The sequence below is a fragment of the Oncorhynchus tshawytscha genome, linkage group LG08 (genome assembly GCF_018296145.1).
Source record: "Oncorhynchus tshawytscha isolate Ot180627B linkage group LG08, Otsh_v2.0, whole genome shotgun sequence".
Taxonomy (NCBI): domain Eukaryota; kingdom Metazoa; phylum Chordata; class Actinopteri; order Salmoniformes; family Salmonidae; genus Oncorhynchus; species Oncorhynchus tshawytscha.
In genome coordinates, this window is record NC_056436.1 from 41,529,443 (window position 1) to 41,550,465 (window position 21,023).

At 42.2% G+C, this 21,023-nt stretch overlaps 1 protein-coding gene across 2 annotated transcripts in view; it reads right to left on the bottom strand.

The window, feature by feature from the left end:
* The window catches only part of LOC112256466 (leucine zipper protein 1), an 84,996-nt gene that overhangs the window by 9,041 nt on the left and 54,932 nt on the right, over positions 1-21,023 (bottom strand). For both annotated transcript variants that reach the window (XM_024429740.2, XM_024429741.2), the window contains exons 3-4: positions 14,077-17,339; positions 155-435 (exon numbers count right to left, since the gene is read on the bottom strand). In XM_024429740.2, the coding sequence (XP_024285508.1) occupies positions 196-435; positions 14,077-17,100 (3,264 nt within the window). In that variant the 5' untranslated portion in view covers positions 17,101-17,339 and the 3' untranslated portion in view covers positions 155-195. The remainder of the gene's footprint in view (positions 1-154; positions 436-14,076; positions 17,340-21,023) is intronic.

Here is a 21,023-nt window from a genome sequence, read left to right on the forward strand (position 1 = left end):
TGTTATCGTCAGGTGATAACACTATACAGTATCAACCTGTATACACTATCAGAAACTATATCAAAAATTAAAGATACTCTTGTTAATTAGAAAGCAGGCTCCTCTGACATGTCACTCTGGATAAATTACATAAATGTCAAATGTAATATCCTACCTGGACATTATGAAGCGGAGCTACTAAGACGGTTGGCCGGTTTAGTTGTCGGTCTGACGGTTGCTCCATGGTCGATTGCCGCGCCCGGTCATCCTCTCCGCATGGCCAGCCTGACCCCTACTGGACCACAGCTCTGGTCTGGAAGCCGTGGTTCCCGTTCCTCTGCTGGCCCCTAGGTCAGGCCTGGAGCTCCTCACTCTCTCCCTCTCGTAGGTACCCAGGTCACTGGGCGCCGGCCTCGTCCTCCGTGACCATGAGCTGGAGTTAGTGTTGTCAGCAGCCTAGTCACAGTGAAACAGAAACAACAAACACTTATAGGTCATTAACTCAACGGTCTGTGAGAAGTGAAATCTTGGCAAGCCGCTGCGACTGTGGATTTTGCCACAAAACAGAGGGAGAAAAAAAACCTTAGACCGAAAACAAGACACCCCAGTGAGGAATTTATAATTTATATGGGTCTCGACTAGCAAATGAGCACCCTATAAAACTTGCTTGCATACCTTCACGCAACCTCAATGACCTTGTTCTAGGAAAGTGAGAGATGACAGTGCAGTTAGTAAACGTCTGAAAGCAAAGGCCTATGATTTCAGTTTTAAAAAGGCTGTAGTACTGTAATTAATGACAGGCCGCTGGAATCCCATCCTGCCTACCGCAGCAGAACGTTGCTAATTGCCCTTAATGGCCGCTCTGCGTCTCCTGGGGAAGACGGGCAGGCAGACAAGAAGCCTGTTACAATGCGAAGGGCTGCCAAACGGGCAGGGCAGATCCAAGATGGCAACTTCCTGTTCTATTCATCCCAAAGGGAAGAAATGACCAGAGCACATTCTGCATTGACTACAGCATTACAGCTGAAGAGTTGGGTTATACTGTGTTTTGAGTGTAACCATATGTATATTATGCTTCATGAACACCAAATGTACAATGGTCATGTTCTTTTTGGGGGAATTGTTTTCATCACCAAACCACAGGATTATTTTCTGAGCCATTGAAGCTGCAACTCTTGACATTTTTCCTGTGGATAGTGGAGATAACTCCTTATTCTAGAAAAAGTTTATTAAAAAGGTTCCGGGTTGGATGGGCCTACAAATATAGGTTATTTAAGTATTTCAGCGGAGTGGCTTAAATAAGGCAATGAGTGCAAAAACCCCAGAAGCTACTAGGGACATTTTCCCATAACTACATTTTAATTTCAGAAAATATTTCTGCTTGTGGAATGTCGGAACGTTATAAATGTTGGTTAGGCAATTTGATCTGCCACATGAGCAGAGGAAATGTACTGGGAACGCCAAGTGCTGAAGCCCTCATCACAAACCTGCTTTGTTCCCGCTTCACTCAAATACCTTATGATTGGGGGCTGATATGTTTTTTTAGTAACAAAATAAAAAAACTAGACATCAAATCTGGCCCCACTTTTTGTTTTGAGATAAAAAGGAAAACGTTTTGGGTGGGGTGCATTTCTGGAGTTAAGACAATAGACTTTTGACAAAGACTCAGAAAATCACTCAGTTCTGAAAACACCCCTTCAGGCAGAAGTCATGAAAACATTTTGGCGTATATTACAGCACAGAATCATGGCCAACTACCCAGGTTACCTCGAGGCCAACACACATGGAGTGTTACATGCATTACATGCCTTGCAAAACATGCCATTGCTTTGACATGAAAGCTGTCTAATTCTGGTTGCGTTTCAGAAGTACATCACTTACGTTCCATGTTAGAAGCGAAGTGCGCCAAAAAGCTAGTCTCCAAGCAGACAATGCTCATTACACCCAAGGTAATACATTTCAGAGAAGCCTTAATTCAATCCGCTTATTAAAATTTATGTTTTGAGGTCTTTGTCCAGGGAAGACTTTAATAGCTCTAACATACCTTTTGGAACCCATTTCTCAATCATTTTTCTTACAGGCCATTGGGATCTCCTCTGATGTTTAAACCACCAACCAGCTCTCCTCCGTGGAATCGTCCAAGTTTAACTCCAGCGCAGATTGTTTTTCCAGGCTTTTTAGGTCAAGTCGGGCAAAAACCAACCAGAATGACAGCATGGGCCATGCATTTCACCTTGTTGCAACTGAGTTTGACTGACTCACACAAAGGATGTTTTCGTATCGCAATCAGACAGATCGAGCTATGGTCCACAGCCAACCATAAGTTCACAGCCCATTCACATACCATCTGAGGTTTCTTAGTTTTACAGTGGGCTGCAAAAAACAACACTGACGTTCTGTGCTGTACTTGGAGGTGAGAATGGAGAGTTAGTGAGGCTGTATGCAGTCAGTCGCCATTTTCCCGCTGGCCATTAAAACCACACAGAGACCCTTATAATCTGATGCTATAATGCTGTCACAAATGTGACCTTTCAATGGAATAAGAGATGTCCCCTAGGATCTCTATGATGAGGGGTCAAACAAATGACAACCAAATAAATGATATGAGATAAATAGCCATCTACTGACAGATGGTCACCCTCTGTACTGAAGGACATCAAATTGCTGGGTCTTCTCTTCAGTGGCTATTGATTATGTGGGGTTAGCCTGACAGAGGTCATAACAGGCAGAGGTTAAAACGTCTGGCTCAAGATCAATTTCTATAAAAACAACTGATAGAAAAAGGGACGCTAAAACTATGGCTGATCAATGATCAGAGAAAGAGGCCTCATGATAGGCAGAGCTACTGTGCATTGTTGTTAAACACTAACCGATATAGCAAACCTTGTAAATTAAACATCACCCTGGGACAACAGAGCTGTGTGTAGACTAGGGCCGACTATTTTTGTCAATGGTTTGGTCGATAGGCTGTTGGTCGACCGAGATTTCTTTAGTCGAGCAGTCGCAAGATGCCTAATCTTAAGTCGAGCCCCTACTTTTTCGAACATTCTGTTAAAAATCGCGCAACATTTCGGCGTCCTGCTACTCATGCCAGGAATATAGTATATGCATATGATTCGTATGTGTGGATAGAAAACACTCTCACGTTTCTAAAACTGGTTAAATCACCACTGTGACTATAACAGAGTGTCTGTTTTATCGAAAAGCGCAAGAAAAACTGATCACTGAAAACTGAAAAAAATATCCATGCGCCACTTGCATGTATTGTTCAAGGGGCACGAAATTAAATGGGGCCGAGATTGCAAGTCCTACAGCTTCCACACGATGTCACCAGTCTTGTCAATTGCCTTCTCGTTGTTTCTTGGTCAAACGAGGAAGAGAGACCACTTTCCATCCGGTCTCCGACAGGAAGTTTTGGAAGAGAGATTTCGGAAGATGATTTGAAAGCGTGGAGCTATTGAATACACATCGCCTCGTGATCAATTTGATAGATTATTAACGTTTACTAATACCTAAAGTTGGATTCCAAAAGTATTTCGAAGTGTTTTGTGAAAGTTTGTCGACTTTTTTAATTTTAAAAAATGACGTAGCGTTTTGAAACAGTGTTTTTTTCTGAATCACACAGTTTCCATAGATGGATATTTTGGGTATATATGGACCGATTTAATCGAAAAAAAGACCCAATAGTGATGTTTATGGGACATATAGGAGTGCCAACAAAGAAGCTCGTCCAAGGTAATGAAAGTTTTATATTTTATTTCTGCTATTTGTGTAGCGCCGGCTACGCTAATTCTTTTGTTTACGTCGCCTTCAGGTATTTCGGGGTGTTGCATGCTATCAGATAATAGCTTCTCATGCTTCTCATGCTTTCGCCGAAAAGCATTTTAATAATCTGACTTGTTGGCTAGATTCACAACGAGTGTAGCTTTAATTCAGTGCCCTGCATGTGTGTTTTGATGAACGTTTGAGTTTTAACGAGTGCTATTAGCATTTGGCGTAGCGCATTTGCATTTGCTGATGGCTAGATGAGACGTCTGCGTCTCAGGTCGACGCAAGAGGTTCAGCCCTTTTCTAACGAATACTAACGACACAACTGGAATAAGAGAGGACGACTGCCTTTGGTGAAGTTAACAGAGAGAGAGGCATTTTGGAAACAAGCACTGTTGATTTATAACAATATTCCCTTTGGGAGGGCGCAGAGGCAACAATGAGTGATTGGAACACAACAACAAAAAAATCACAACAAATTAGGTAGTTCATCAGCAGCACACACAGCTGGTTTTGCACTTCAGGAACAAGTCGGTTGCATGGAAAGAGTTCATCCTATCAGGGAGGGCTAATGTGAGTAATGGGAAAGAGGATGGATGGAGGGGATAAGATTAATGAACTGGACCGTGTTAAGTTCACGTGCTGGAATTGACTTGAGTTAATGACCCTGATGGTTCGCTCTCTCGCTCAGTTAAACGAATGGGACTCATTCAGGTAGGGATGAGGGCAGAGAGACCATAGAGGTATGGGATGCTGAAAGGGCCTCTTGGGGGGGGGGGTGATGTTTACGTGTTAGGCTGATTTCATTCAAATGCATCCTCCAGCGATTCTTTAACCGCTCCTGATATAAAGGGGAGATCCCAATTATAAATAAAATAAAGAACACACTCTAAAAGGGTAAAAAAATATATATATGTTTTTAGCAACAGTGGCTTTTTTTTTTAGACAACCCCAAACTTCAAGGTCCCCCTTTGCTTAAGGAGCAATAGAAAACAAAAGAGGAAAGACACCCTCCCCACTGACGGCTAACGAGGGGCTATAGGGGGCATTATAAAAGCAGAGTGTGACAGCAATTATAGATCTAAGGGCCGTGTTGCCGGCATGTTATTTATTTAATGTCTTGCTCGGCGGGAGATGAAAAGGTTGGTGGAGGGCTGGTGACCTTAGCATCGGAGGCCTGTGTTTGTTTTGACTGCGAGGGGAGCTGGGTGAGTCGAGTTGCACACGATCAAACAGAGCCTCGTCGGCCAACCAGCAGATTAGACAATGACACATCCGCAGCTCTGTTAAAGAGGGAGCCCTGACCTCCTTGACCCCTGACCAGACCCCTTATAATTAGCCGGACCCAGAAATGTACAGTTCAGAGGCTACAGCCACAACAAGCATCACTGTTGTGTGACAACCCATAGATCTAGTCATGCCTGCCTAGTGCTTGTATTAAAGAAGCATAACTTGAGCTAGTGTGAGCTATGAAGCAGACACAAAACAGCCCAGACAGACCATTCCAATGACAGCTTTAACAATAAGCTTGTTGTTTCCCCTTTATAAGATATGTGCCATGGAAGATAAATATGAACATGGCTGATGGATGAGGGGGCATGGGGGGGGCAGATGTCATTTTCACCTCATCTATTTGAGGCCCTGTATAACCTTTTGCTGTACAACGTATAGATGTGCCTCCCCACTGCAAGTGGATATGGATAAGATAGGGAGAGGAATAATGAGGTCCTTTTGGCTAGAGCAGAAGTTTTCATGTGATATTTGAGTGACAAATAAAACAACATTTATGGGCTAAAAAACCCAAATAAAACACATTTCTAGAAAGCATCATAGATACGCGAATTGACATTTTATTTATATTGAACGCATGCTTATCTGCGTGCCAGTACATTTCAGATTGACTCACATTCTACCAGTAAATGTGAACAAGCTCGTCTCTCGTGTCCGTTTTAATAAAAGTGCACGTGTCAAACAGTCAGCCTTCTCTCAGACGTAACTGACCAGACTACATGCCATGCTTAATAAGCAGCTAAATATCTGACACCAGTTGTCTGCACCACATTGTGGGAAATGGAGTCAAATGGAGGCCAGCTACACGGAGGTGTGCCTTTGAACAATGCCCATCTTCAATTATGTCAGGAATAGCACACCGGCTGGCAGGTCACAGTTGGTAAGCTCTGGCACAAAAAATACAAGCAAGGGGGGGGACCCTTGAGGTTTTTGTAAAAATAAAAATCCTCCCTGTTGAGGTCTTTTCATTTTCATCCTCCCTCTCTTTTTTGTCCCACCCTTTTCTCTTTGTGCTGACTTCAGCACCAGGAATCAGGCTCAGAGAACTGCTATGCTAAGCTTGAAGTTTTAGGCCCGGCGTCAGTGAAAAAGAGTGTCTGAACACTCATGCAAAGTGGACACACCAGAAAGCTAGAGTTGGTGTTTTCTGGACTATATTTTCCAAATAGCAAAGTAGGTACACACAGTGCTCTAATTGAGGGGGTGTGTGCCATACCCCTTTGTTAGCTTAAAGATGTCCTCCAGTGATTTTGTTAACGTTTCCTGTTGAAAAGCAATATCCCAATTATAAATACAGTAAAGTACAGACACTAAAGGAAAAATATATGCTTTGAGCAAATACTGAATTTTTTTAGACAACTGCAAACTTCAAGGAGTAGGACATTCAAGGAATAATTGGCCTTCACCTTTGCTTGAGGAAAAATAGCAGAGCAATGGAGAACAAGAGAGAGAAAAAAGTCCCACCCCCCCACTTGTGCCATGTCATGAGGATACCTGGACCACCTATTGAGATGGGCCTTTTGTTAGTAAATCAGGTGTTAAATGAGGTGAAAAGGAGAATGAAGTGCCACTAAGATTTAGCACTTTTTAAAATGTATTTCTTTTTTACAGTGAAAATCTCAAAAATCCTTAGCAGAGGCAAAACGACAGCTGGGCCTGATTGAGAAGAGGGAGGAGAAAAGGGTCAATCGTAACAGCAGTAGCCTATCAACATACTGTACAATTCCTCATGTGTGTGACGCATAAAGCCTAGTTTGAGCAGAACTATCGGTCGGGCAGCAAGCATGCGCAGCTCAAACAACTGGTTGTCCCATGGAGCAGCTCACAGACGAATGACTGCGATAAGAGTAATTTAACATTTTTACATTCATTTAACCTTTATTTAACTAGGCAAGTCAGTTAAGAACAGATTCTTATTTACAATGATGGCCTACACCGGCCAAACCCTGGGAAAAATTGTGTGCCGCCCTGTGGACTCTCAATTAGAGGTCGACCAATTATGATTTTCAACGCTGATACCGATTATCGGAGGACCAAAAAAGGGACGATAGCGATTAATCAGCCGTTTATATAATATATATATATATATTATATATATTATATATATTATATATATATATATATATATATATATATATATATATATATATATATATATAATATAAAATATATATATATAAATAAATCAATAAATACATCAATAAAATCAATTTAGTCTCAAATAAATAATGAAACATGTTCAATTTGGTTTAAATAATACAAAAACAAAGTGTTGGAGAAGAAAGTAAAAGTACCATATTTGCCATGTAAAAAAAGCTAACGTTTAAGTTCCTTGCTCAGAACATGAGAACACATGAAAGCTGGTGGTTCCTATAACATGAGTCTTCAATATTCCCAGGTAAGAAGTTTTAGGTTGTAGTTATAGGAGTTATAGGACTATTTCTCTCTATACCATTTGTATTTCATATACCTTTGACTATTGGATGTTCTTATAGGCACTATAGTATTGCCAGCCTAATCTCGGGAGTTGATAGACTTGAAGTCATAAACAGCGCAATGCTTATGGTTAGGTGCAACGACAATGCTTTTTTCACGAATGCGCTTGTTAAATCATTACCCGTTTGGCGAAGTAGGCTGTGATTCGATGATAAAGTAGGCACCGCATAGATTGTATGCAATGCAGAACAAGCTAGATAAACTAGTAATATCATCAACCATTTGTAGTTAACTAGTGATTATGTGAAGATCGTTTTTATAAGATAAGTTTAATGCTAGCTAGCAACTTACCTGGGCTCCTTGTTGCAATCGCATAACAGGTAGTCAGCCTGCCACGCAGTCTCCTCGTGGAGTGCAATGTAATCGGCCATAATCAATGTCTAAAAATGCAGATTACCGACTGTTATGAAAACTTGAAATCGGCCCTAATTAATCGACCATTCCGATTAGTCAGTTGACCTCTACTCCCAATGTAGTCAATTAACCGCATTCCTACATCGGTAATCCTCTTGTCCAGATGGGATACGGTAGTGTGCAGTGCGATGGTGATTGCATCCTATTGGGGCAGTATGCAGTAGGTCTAGGGTGTCAGGTAAGGTGGAGGTGACATAGCTTCAGAACAAAGTTGACTATAATTACAAAGTTGCCAATGTTTTTGCAATTGATACAAATAGCGACATATAACAATGTGGTTCAAATGAAAACCGAGTCGACATAAACATTTAAAACAGTAGGCAATAGTCCTATTCAATCATATTGAAAACCAATTCATGTTCAATCGATTGAGTTCTATTTTGCTACTTGTAGGCTACTGTCTATAATGTCTCAATATACACTGAGTCTACAAAACATTAGGAACACCTGCTCTTTCCATGACAGACTGACTAGGTGAATCAAGGTGAAAGCTATGATCCCTTATTGATAATAAATCCACTTCAATCAGTGTAGATGAAGGGGATGAGACAGGGTTAAAGAAAGATATTTAAGCCTTGAGACTATTGAGACATGGATTGTGTGTGTGTACCATTCAGAGGCTGAATGGGAAAGACAAAAATATTTAAGTGCCTTTGAATAGGGTATGGTAGTAGGTGCAGGCGCACTGATTTGAGTGTGTCAAGAACTGCAACGCTGCTGGGTTTTTCACGCTCAACAGTTTCCTGTGTGCATCAATAATGGTCCACCACCCAAAGGACATTCAGCCAACTTGACAACTACGGAAAGCTTTGGAGTCAACATGGGCCAGCATCCCTGTGGAACTCTTCCGACAACTTGTAGAGTCCATGCCCCGACGAACTTAGGCTGTTCTGACGGCAAAAGGAGGTTCAACTCAATATTATGAAGGTGGTCCTAATGTTTTGTACACTCAGTGTATTTCATGTGCAGTCTAATGTGTGCAATTATGTGCCAAATCAGTGATTTAGTGTATTTTTATTGGGTAAGCTATCGTGAAACCGGGCCCAGACTGTTTTCACAAGAAAGAGAGAGAAAAAAAATGAGGAGCTGAACATAACAGTATGCCAGTGGAAGGTAGGACAGTAGTGGACTACTATGATTTCCCATTGTAGCCAATTAAAATTGCAGAAATTCCATTACTGATTTGGTAAGAGAATGAGTTTTAGTCACTTAATTTCAGAAACACAATTGATATCAGTAAAAACACTAACTAATTGGTAGGTCTACCTTTATTTCTGACTTTTATTATCCTCATTCCTCATGAGGGATAGAAATGAGAAAATATCTTAAAGATATGTGGGTTTTTCGTAACGGAATTACAAGATTCAAGGCAATGTTTCTTAAACTTACAGAAGGCAAAAAAAAAAGTCCAAATATAACTGTTGATATTAGTTGGCAGGGGTCTTCAGCATTGTTGTGTGTTGATGCATTTATAATACCTTTTAAGACTTTTTCTGGTAGACCCTTTTCCATCTGTTCAACCAGAAAATACAAACATTTGCTTACTCCATTTTTGGGATGGAAAAGGGCTGGGGGAAAAAATGGACTCTTTCACTTGACACCCAAAATGCACATGCTTCTATGAACTTCCCGTTGGCGCTTATGGGTCCTTTTAGATGGAAATGCCCATATTCGACCAGACGTTAAAAGGCCTATTTTAACCATGAAAAAGATTTGTTTAAATTGAATTGTCCATGGTACACAAGGATATACCATTCCATTTGAAATGCTTAATTTAATAAAAACAACACACTTTGTTGTATTTATGTATGGCGCATTGAGCTACTGCTCCTTCAGACATCACGTGGCATTGACAGTAGCCTACATTGTTTACAGCGCGGACTGTAAATGTAACCTAGAGTTCTGAGGATGCGCAAAGAGATTGTTTAATTTTGTTTAATTTTCAAGGTAATTTTCACTCATCAGTAATGCGTTTTACATGAAAAGGCATTTTACTATTATTGCACTCCACGAGGAGACTGCATGGCAGGCTGACTACCTGTTATGCGAGTGCAGCAAGGAGCCAAGGTACGGTGCTAGCTAGCATTAAACATATCTTATGAAAATCAATCAATCTTAATGTAAAAGTTTAGCTTCCGTCCCTCTCCTCACCCCTACCTGGGCTCGAACCAGGGACCCTCTGCACACATCGACAACAGCCACCCTCAAAGCATCGTTACCCATTGCGCCACGAAAGCCGCGGCTCTTGCAGAGCAAGGGGAACAACTACTTAAAGGTCTCAGAGCGAGTGACGTCACCGCTTGAAACGCTATTAGCGCAAACCCCGCTAACTAGCTAGCCATTTCACATCGGTTACATTAACATAATCACTAGTTAACTACACATGGTTGATGATATTACTAGTTTATCTAGCTTGTCCTGCGTTGCATATAATCGGTGTGGTGCCTGTTAATTTATCATTGAATCACAGCCTACTTCGCCAAACGGGTGATTTAACAAGCGCATTTGCGAAAAAAAGCACTGTCGTTGCATCAATGTGTACCTAACCATAAACATCAAAGCCTTTCTTAAAATCAATACACAAGTATATATTTTTAAACCTGCATATTTAGTTAATATTGCCTGCTAACATGAATGTCTTTTAACTAGGGAAATTGTGTCATTTCTCTTGCAATCTGTGCAACAGAGTACGGGTATATGCAGCAGTTTGGGCCACCTGGCTCGTTGCAAATTGTGTGAAGACTATTTATTCCTAACAAAGACAGGCAACTTCGCCAAACGGGGGATGATTTCACAAAAGTGCATTTGCGAAAAAAGCACAATCGTTGCACGAATGTTTCCTAACCATAAACATCAATGCTTTCTTAAAATCAATACACAGAAGTATTATTTTTTTTAAACCTGCGTATTTAGTTAAAAGAAATTCATGTTAGCAGGCCATATTAAACTAGGGAAATTGTGTCACTTCTCTTGCGTTCATTGCACGCAGAGTCAGGGTATATGCAACAGTTTGGGCCGCCTGGCTCGTTGCGAACTAATATGCCAGAATTTTACGCAATTATGACATAACATTGAAGGTTGTGCAATGTACCAGGAATATTTAGACTTATGGATGCCACCCGTTAGATAAAATACAGAACGGTTCTGTATTTCACTGATGTTTTGTCTTCAAAATGATAGTTTCCGTATCAATATTAATGACCTAAGGCTTGTATTTCTGTGTGTTATTATATTATAATTAAGTCCATGATTTGATAGCGCAGTCTGAGCGAGCGGTGGTAGGCAGCAGCAGGCTCATAAGCATTCATTCAAACAGCACTTTCCTGTATTTGCCAGCAGCTCTTCACTGTGCTTCAAGCATTGCGCTGTTTATGACTTCAAGCCTATCAACTCCCGAGATTAGGCTGGCAATACTATAGTGCCTATAAGAACATCCAATGGTCAAAGGTATATGAAATACAAATGGTATAGAGAGAAATAGTCCTATAATTCCTATAATAACTACAACCTAAAACTTCTTACCTGAGAATATTGAAGACTCATGTTAAAAGGAACCACCAGCTTTCATATGTTCTCATGTTCTGAGCAAAGAATTTAAACGTTAGCTTTTTTTACATGGCACATATTGCACTTTTACTTTCTTCTCCAACACTTTGTTTTTGCATTATTTAAACCAAATTGAACATGTTTCATTATTTATTTGAGACTAAATTGATTTTATTGATGTATTATATTAAGTTAAAATAAAAGTGTTAATTGTTCATTCAGTATTGTTGTAAATTGTCATTATTACAAATATATATATCTATATATATATAAATATATAAATAGGCAGATTAAAAGGTATCAGCTTTTTTTGGTCCTCTAATAATTGGTATCGGTGTTGAAAAATCATAAACTGTCGACCTCTACTCTGAACAGTTGATGTTGTTGATGTTGAGATGTGTCTGTTACTTGAACTCTGTGAAGCATTTATTTGGTCTGCAATTTCTGAGCCTGGGAACTCAAATGACCTTATCCTCTGCAGCAGAGGTAACTCTGGGTCTTCCATTCCTGTGGTGGTCCTCATGAGAGCCAATTTCATCATAGTGCTTGATGGTTTTTGCAACTGCACTTTAACTTTAAATTCTTTAAATTTTCCGTATTGACTGACCTTCATGTCTTAAAGATATGATGGGCTGTCATTCCTCTGCTTATTTGAGCTGTTCTTTCCATAATATGGACTTGGTCTTTTACCAAATAGAGCTATCTTCTGTATACCACCCCTACCTTGTCACAACACAACTGATTGGTTCAAACGCATTACGGAGGAAAGAAATGCCACAAATGAACTTTTAAGAAGGCATACCTCTTAATTGAAATGTATTCCAGGTGACTACCTCATGGAGCTGGTTGAGAGAATGGCAAGAGTGTGCAAAGCTGTTATCAAGGGAAATGGTGGCTATTTGAAGAATCTCAAATATAAAATATATTTGGATTTGTTTAAACACTTTTTTGGTTATTACATGATTCCATATGCGTTATTTCATAGTTTCGATGTCTTAGTTTCCTATTATTCTACAATGTAGAAAAGAGTCAAAATAAAGAAAAACCCTTGAATGAGTATGTGTTCTAAAACTTTTGACCGATAGTGTATATATATTATTCAATTAACATTTAAAATGCCCTTTCCATCCGTATTATGGGGTTATTTTCTGTTTATGGATCCATATTTAATGGAAAACCCACCACTGGTGTGCATGGCCAAAGAGCTCTATTTTCATGTCATCTAACCATAGCACCGGTTCCAACCCAAGTGCCAATGCCATTTCAAACTCCAGGCTTTTACATTTGTTGGATTATATGAAAATGGCAGGATAGTCGAAAACAGACGCCGATTTTTTCTCAGTTCATCACCATCAGGCTCAACCCTTTAGAAGTTCCCCCTACATTGTGGACTTCAAAGCGCAAGCAAAGCAGCGATAGTAATTTAAAAAAGGAAGTACGCATCTTAGAAATAGTTTTCACATATAAACTTTATATGCCTGAACTCCGAATCAATTTGGCTTCGCAAAAATAATATGGTTAGGGTGATTGGCGATATTCGCAATCTAATACAACTGTCACAGGCTCGCTCCCACATGGTTTCGACTAGCTTTCCACAGATTCCAGAGGCACAAAGTTTAAAAAATTAAGAACAAAACGCTTTTTGGTCTTAGTTTAAGGTTAGGCATAAGTTGTTAGGTTTAAAATCAGGTTTAAAATCAGATTTTAAGAAGAGATATTGTAGAAATACACACGGTTTATGACTTTGTGGCTGTGTTAACTAGTGACCACCCTCTCCCGCCTTGATTTAGAGCCACAATTTATTTGTTTGATTCACTCAGAATTTGAATTGATTAGCATGCCACTCAGTAAATCCACAACCCCTAACTTCCAAATAGTCCCAAACTGTTACTAGGCTCTATCTACCTGCAATTCAATCCCGGGGACGAGGTTAAGATCCCTCCCAACGTGTTCTCCAATCTCATAAAACATTTTAGAAAAAAGATCAATGCCTTTCCCTTGCAAGGTGAAGTATTGAAAGGTATTGAAAACAGGGGTGCCACATTTTTTGGGGGGAAAAAATGCATTACTTGTAAAACAAAATATTTCTCTGAGCAATTGAATTATTTCACTATTCGAATATCATTTAGAAAAAATGTTGAGCATATAAATATAGCTCAGTATTTGTAATATTTACTTCATACTGAGCACCACTTCAAGGACATTTTTATCATATTAATAGAGCCAAATACAGTATCCCTGTACATTTCCTTGTCAAGACTCAATGACCAGATATGCAACAGGCTTAAGAACTATTGTAAGCAGATGGTATAAGAACAGTAGCTTCTGTTGAGTATTTTTTCTATTCTTCAAAAGACTAAACATCCTGAGTATGTATTATTTGCCAAATGCTGGCAACAATCTGCTGTTCACCTTTAATCTGAAATTAAACAAATGGTGTTTTGTTTGAGTCAGATTAGTGAAGTGACAGAAATCTAAAAACACTGAGCATAATTATTTCCTCATGTTTGATAGTAAATTGTGGGGCCTCCACAAGGTCTGCTAATACTTCTCAAAGACAGTTTGTACAGAAGTTAAACTCACCATGGGTTGTGTCTGCCGGGGCGTGAGCTCCTGAGAACTGACAGGCTCGTGGGGGATACTCCTCTGCATAACTCCCTCAGTTGGTGACAGAGAGCTCTTGCTCCGGCGCACCGGCTCTGCAATGTCCCTGGTGGTCACCACACTGTTCTTAATCCTGCGCATGTACAGCTCTGCTGGCGATGGCCTGGCTGCCCGTGATGTAGAGGCCCCTGTGGCATTAACCTTCTCCTCCTTGTCCAGGACAGTGGTGGCTCGGTACGCCCTCCACGTGGTGACCGACTCTAACTCATCTTCAGAACCCACCCCTTCCAGCCTGGCTCCCTGGCCAGGCTCGTCCACAGATGCCGCCCCCCTGTTCCTCCAGGTGCTCCGCACAGTCAGGTTTCTCATCTCTGGGAGACCGTCGTCCTGGGAGGTGTGGTGGCCGTGGTGTCTCCTCCAGCTGGTGACGGTGGTAGTGCTGCTACTGCTGCTCTCGAAACCTGACTCTGTGTCGTTGTTGAAGTCTGAGATGGTCTCCGGTGACTGGAGGCTGAAGCTGCTTCGGGGGCGTAGGTGCGTCTCCGCACGGGCCATCCCTAGCACCCCTGGTTGATCTGTTTCGTCCAGGCCATCTATGGATGGCCGGAGGGTGATCTCACTCTTGGGAATGGAGATCTCATAGGGGATGGAGATGTTCCCCCTGTGCTCACTGGGCCCGATGACAATGTTGCTAGTGGACGTGTGGCGTTCCTTGACTGGTGGCTCGCTGGATACACTGCTGCTGCGGCTGCTGGTCCTGGAAGAGCTGGGATCGTTGGGGTAGATAGTGATGCTGCTGGTCATCTTGTTGGTGGTCAGGACAGGTTTCGTGGAGATTTTGGGCTTGCCATTGGAGGTCAAGAACTCTGCCCCGACTCCGGATATCATAACTTCCTTCCTATCAATCTCCACAATGGCCGGCTTGATGACTGCCTTTGACCTCAGGGCTTCCCGTGGACTGCAGACCCTGCGGACCTCCATCCCTGCTGGGGTGTGAGTGGGCTCCAGATATCCTCCTTCAGCCATCAACAGCCTGTTCTGCTCCTCATCAATCGAGCTCCTGGTGGAGGAGCCCTCTGACTGGGAGTCTTGTAGGCGAGAGTATCTAGAGTACTTCGGAGGGTTGGAGGTTCTGCTACTCAGTGCTGCCACCTCAGACACAGGCTCTGGTTCTGAGGGCCTGGACCCAGTGGATTCAGTCTCAGAGGCTGAAGAGTGACCCTCAGAGCCATGATCACTGACCAGCGGGGACACATGGGACTTGTAGGCAGTGTACGACCCATTGGCCTGTGAGAGGTTTGACACTGGAGGAGCCTCTTGAACCAGGTCCACAGACACCAGGTCAGACGCAGAAGCATCCTTTTCAGGAGGGGAGACTGTGTTGGTCTTGCTTGAGCTTTCAGGCACCACAACAGAATTGTTTGACTCACTGTCACAACAAACATTCAATCTAGAAAACTTATCCACTTGGCTCTTTTTGCTTTCACTCTCACTTGGCTTCTGAGATGTCTTCCATGGCTTCTGGTCATTAGCTGCTGGAGGGTAGCGATTAAGAACCGAGACCTTCTTGCTGTCACTCAAAGACGTGCTAACAGGAGCATGGGCTCCTCCCCTTGTTGTTTTGTCCTCCACCCTTCTACCTATTTCTTTCACTACATTGTCAGAGGCAGTTGAGGATCCAGTCTTTGGTGTCCTCCTGCTCTTGTGTGAAGGACTGAGTGCCCTCCTGACAGACTTCGGAGAAATTTCCTCAGAGTTGCTCAGCTCTTTGCTCCTCAGCTTGGTCTCCCTCTTGTGCTGCGGGGACAGCTCTCTGCTCTTGTACTTGGGGGCGGCTGGCTCTGCAGCTGCAGCACTCCTGTACTTAGGCTTGTCCTTCCTGAACCCACCCCGGACATTGATCTCTTCATTTTCTGCCTTGCCATTCTCAAGGACCTTTGCTGGACTGCTAAGCCCTCCATTGCCGTGACTGCACAGCTGCATTCTAAGCTGCTCCACCTGATCGTTGAGGGCTCGGCTGCGGGACCTCTCCTGTTGGAACTTCTCCTGCAGCTCTCCGCTCTTTGACTCTGTGTTCTTGAGATCCTCCTCCACTAGTTCAAGTTGCTTCAGCCGGTTCTTCAGCCTCTCAACTTCCTGGGTGAGTTCCTTGACTTTGTTGTCTTCCTGGCCATCAAGGCTGTTCTTCTCGTTTTCTGACTTATTCCTTAGCCCAACGTCATCGCCCAGTTTCAGGTAGTCCACGCTCTTCTTGCGCCCCAGCTTGCTAGTCAGGCCAGATGAGAGGTCATCTTCAATGCGGAGGTCCCTCAAGTCTGTGCGGCTGGGATCTGCTCGGCCGATCCTGTTCTTCTGACAATCCAGCTTTTCTGTCAGTTTTAGTATAAGCTTCTCATCCTCCCTTTGCTTCTCCAGGAGCCTCTTCCTCTCACTCACAAAAGTCTGAGTGAGGCCCTTGAGCTGCTCCAGCTCCCCTGCCAGAAACTTCTCAGCCCGGTCCAGCCTTACCTCTGATGCATCCACTTCCATCACACGGGCCTTGAGGGCCTCAAGCTCAGAGGAGAGCTTCCGGGTCAGGTTCTTCTCTTCATTGAGATTGAGGCAGAGCTGGCTGCAGTCTGACTTGCTCTTGCCGAAGGCCTCTTCCAACTTCTCCAACTCAGCCATCCTCCTCTGCAGGCGCTCAATCTCAGACTTTAGGTCCTTGGTCAAGCTCTCCTCCTCCTCCAGTTTTTCCCTCACTGTGCGGCAGAGATCCTCTGCCTTACACACCTCCTCGTCTTTTCCTTCAATCCTCAGTAGCCGCTTGCGCAGCGCCTCTACATCGCCCAGCATGGAGGAGTTGCTGCCCTCTGCCTGGATGATCTTGTCCTGCAGATCCAGCAGCTCATCTTCGGACTTCTGGAGCTTGTTGGTGGCCTCCTCAAGCTCATCCAGCCGTCGTCCCAGGCTTTGCAGCTTGTGCCGCAAGTGGCGATTCGTTATGTCTTTGTTTTCAGACATCACAGATATTATTGCTGTTGTCTTCTATATGGAAAGGCGAAATTATTTTACTACTTTTTGGGAGGTCCACATTTGTGTGGCAGTCCTTCTCTGGTTAAAATGATGAGTCACAAGTCTGTAATGTTGAGTTATGTTCAGTCCCTTTCTCCTCTCCACACAATGTCTTCTCCCTTTTTCTTTGGTTGGTTCTTATTCCTTCAACTCCCCCCAGCTTGATGGTCAACATGGGTGTCTATCACCTGAAAGAAAAAAATAACAGAGTTGCAACAAAATTAGAAATTATTACTGACTGACCTCAAAGTGATTCTGAGGATCAGCAAACATTTCAGTAACTGTTGAGAACACATAAGGACCGAGAAGATGGTGAAAGAGTGTAGTCCACAGAGAGTGAGAAATGGTTTGACTGTACTTGATTGCACCGTGTAGCAGACCTGCACACTCAGCATATGATTTCACAGTTCCGCCTGATTACTGCAACACAAACCATGAGAAGAGCTGGGCCGGCCCAAACACACCCAGTAATGCAAAGGGCTGGGGCAAATGGGTGGGGAAAAAAAGAGGACCAGCGTAATTCAGCACGTACACACATACGCAAGTGCTCATACATAGTAAATGCACACTGTAACCTAGACAGATGATTAAGATCACTACAACCAAAATGACATGCTATGACAGCAATTCTACGAAGATACCTTTTCCCTTGCCTTGTCGTATGGCCACTGGAGACTGGAGGGTAGCATTCAAAAGAACGCTACTCCCCCCTTCTTGCCTCCTGCAGCCTCTGCCAATGTCCCAGCATTGATTTCTCTGCCGTTCTGCTGACAGCAGTATATCAAAATGACAAGCTTCCACTCACATGGCTGTCACCATGGCAACAAGCATAGGGCATTGCTAAACACCACTCATGATCAGGACCATGGAGAGATACACTGAGTGTACAAAACATTAGGAACATGCCCCCTCCGTGACAGATTGACCAGGTAAAAACTGTGATCACTTATTGATGACACCTGTTAAATCCACTTCAATAAGTGTAGATAAAGGGGAGGAGACATGTTAAATAAGGATATGTAAGCCCTGAGACATGAGTTGTGTATGTGTGCCATTCAGAGGGTGAATGGGCAAGACAAAATATTTAAGTGCCTTTGAACAGGGTATGGTGTTAGGTGCCAGGCACTCTGGTTTGAGTGTGTTAAAAATTGCAGCTGCTGGGGTTTTCACGCTCAACAGTTTTGCCATATTATCCATAATATTCCATCACCCAACGAGACAACAGTGGGAAGCATTGGAGTCAACACGGGCCAGCATAATTTGAACGCTTTCGTCACCTTGAGTCCATGCCCTGACGAATTGAACTGTTCTGAAGGCAAAAGGGGGTGCAACTCAATATTAGGAAGGTGTTCCTAATGTTTTGTGCACTTAGTGTATACAGTGCCTTCAGAACGTATTCACACCTAGGGTTGTGCCGGTCATGAAATTTGGTCAGCCAGTGATAATAATAACTTCCGGTCTCACAGTAATTTACCATTAATTAACATAAACACATTTAGCATCTCCTGGCTATCACACACAGCCTGATGCAGAACTTTGGAACATTTTCATGTTAAAAAGTCTAATAAATCCATGCAATATAGCCTACACCAGTGTTGGTCGACTAGGTTTGGCCTTTGTCCCAACAATTTCATCAGCTAATAGTCGGCGGGCCAGATCATAATTATTATATAATATTACCACAATTAATTGGCCTACTAAACTACAAATTGAACAACATTTAACACATATGATTAGTACATAATACATTCAGTGACAATAACATAATAATTTCGATCTGATTAAGCTCATAAAATCACCATGTCTCTATTCAATTATTATTTTTGTCTATTTCTAAGTGCGTTGATTGGTGGGGAAAAACAGGTCTACGTAGCCTACAGTAGGCTACACTACTTTTTCTAACGTCAACATTCTTTCAAAACAATTAGCTGGATAGCAAGGGAAAATGTCGCTCTCAAAAAGTATCAAGAGAAAGGCGGAAAATGAAAATGGAAGTTTCCGGGAAGAGCGTACAGAGAGATATGCGTTTATCTTACCATATTTTCCCAATGCCAAGCAAGTGTGTCGTACTTGCAATGATTATGTTGCCGTCAGCAAATTATTAAATCTCAGACGTCATTCTGAGTCGAAGCATGGAATTTCAAAGTGGCCTTCCCGTCCCAGACAGAGGCCCAACACAGAAACATTGAAGCCTTAACTGCAAGCTACACACACACACCTTTTTGGGCTGACATATTCTGTCACTTAAACAGGTTAAATATGTAGTTACAAGGAAGAGGGAAAACTGTTGTGGACATGGTGGAAAAACTTGAGGCCTTTACTAGGAATAAAAAAAAAAAAAATTGATTTGGAAACGACAGGCGGAGGGTCCAGGCCGCAGCATTGTCACGGAGGTGGAAGATTTTCATCAAGCAGCTGACAACTTCTCCACCAGATTTGAAGACGACATCATGCCAAAAGATATTGTTTGTATGTGATCCTCTCAGTCCACCCAGGTGGAGAATTCTCCTCCCTTGCTAAGAAAACGATACCCTCGCCGAATGAGGCAGCAAATCAAACTGAAATGATTTAATTCCAGACATTGAGCCAAATCATGGAATGCACTCAGGAGTGCTTGTGTGTGTTTTGGGTGGCATGCTCAGAGGAATACAGCACAGTAAAGAAATGTGCATTTTATGTGCTAATGTTTGGATTGACTTACATCTCTGCGAGTCCACATTTTCCTCTATGAACACAATATAGACTCACAACAGGAACCGGCTTTCACAAGTCAATCGAGGTCAAAATCATATCCATCTTACCCGACATCCACAAGATCCACAAGATCGTGGAAATGCAACTTCCCATTGAGTGAGTAAGTAACTTAGCGGCCTATATGGCTGTATTTAGTCAATACTAACAACATTATTGTGAGTGCTTATCTAGGAATATTTAGATCTCAATCTGACAGTATTTTCTGTTTATTATATATGCTACAGTTTTGGCCAGTTACAAATTGTAAGTAGGCCTATTTAAAAAAAAGCCCACTTCTATTAGGCTATATCTTTTTGTGAAAGATTCTGTTAAGCCTCATATTCTAAGCCTACCTCAGCCAGTTAAGTTATTTTATATAGGCATAAGCCCTCTTGTTGTTTGTAAAGTCAAATTACAATGAAGATTGTTGAAATGAATTACTTGACTGGTGTAGTTTTTCCTCCATATGTTGCTGGGCAACACTGATATAACAAGTCAGCTATATTTTCAGCACCAGGCGCTGTTCACCTATTGATTGCGCCGCGGTTCCAGCTTTACGTTTCAGCAGCACCACAAAATGTTCCGCTGCCTGCTTTATTAGTTGACTCCTGCAATCTTTCTCCTCATGAAGCAAGTTCAAATGTAACCTTTGCATTGTTTAGGTACTTCCTTCTTGGGACAATGCATTTGGGGTCGAAAAAACAATATTCATAATTAATTTGGGGGGCTGTCAGGAGCCAAATAATATTTCTGGCCTACAGCATCACAATAAATCCATTAGTTATTTAAACAGGTCTAAGGAAACATGATATGAAGAAAATGTAACCTATTTCAGAAGAACAGAAGAGCATACTCAGTTGTCCTGATGTTAGGCCCTGATCTGGCTATGCCATACGGCTGTGGTATTCACTAGTTAATTTAGAAGGTAAGACTGGCTTAGAATTCCGTGGCATTATTTTATAGCATGAAGAATATAATTGAACATAGCTCAATAAAATATGAAAGGATATTTTCTCCAAACTATTTGAGGAAGTGCGCACATGCGGCTATTCTGTGTTGAGCGGTTAACAAAGAAACAAGTACTCCTATATGCTTCATTTAGTTACAGTGCATTCGGAAATTATTCAGACCCCTTGAGT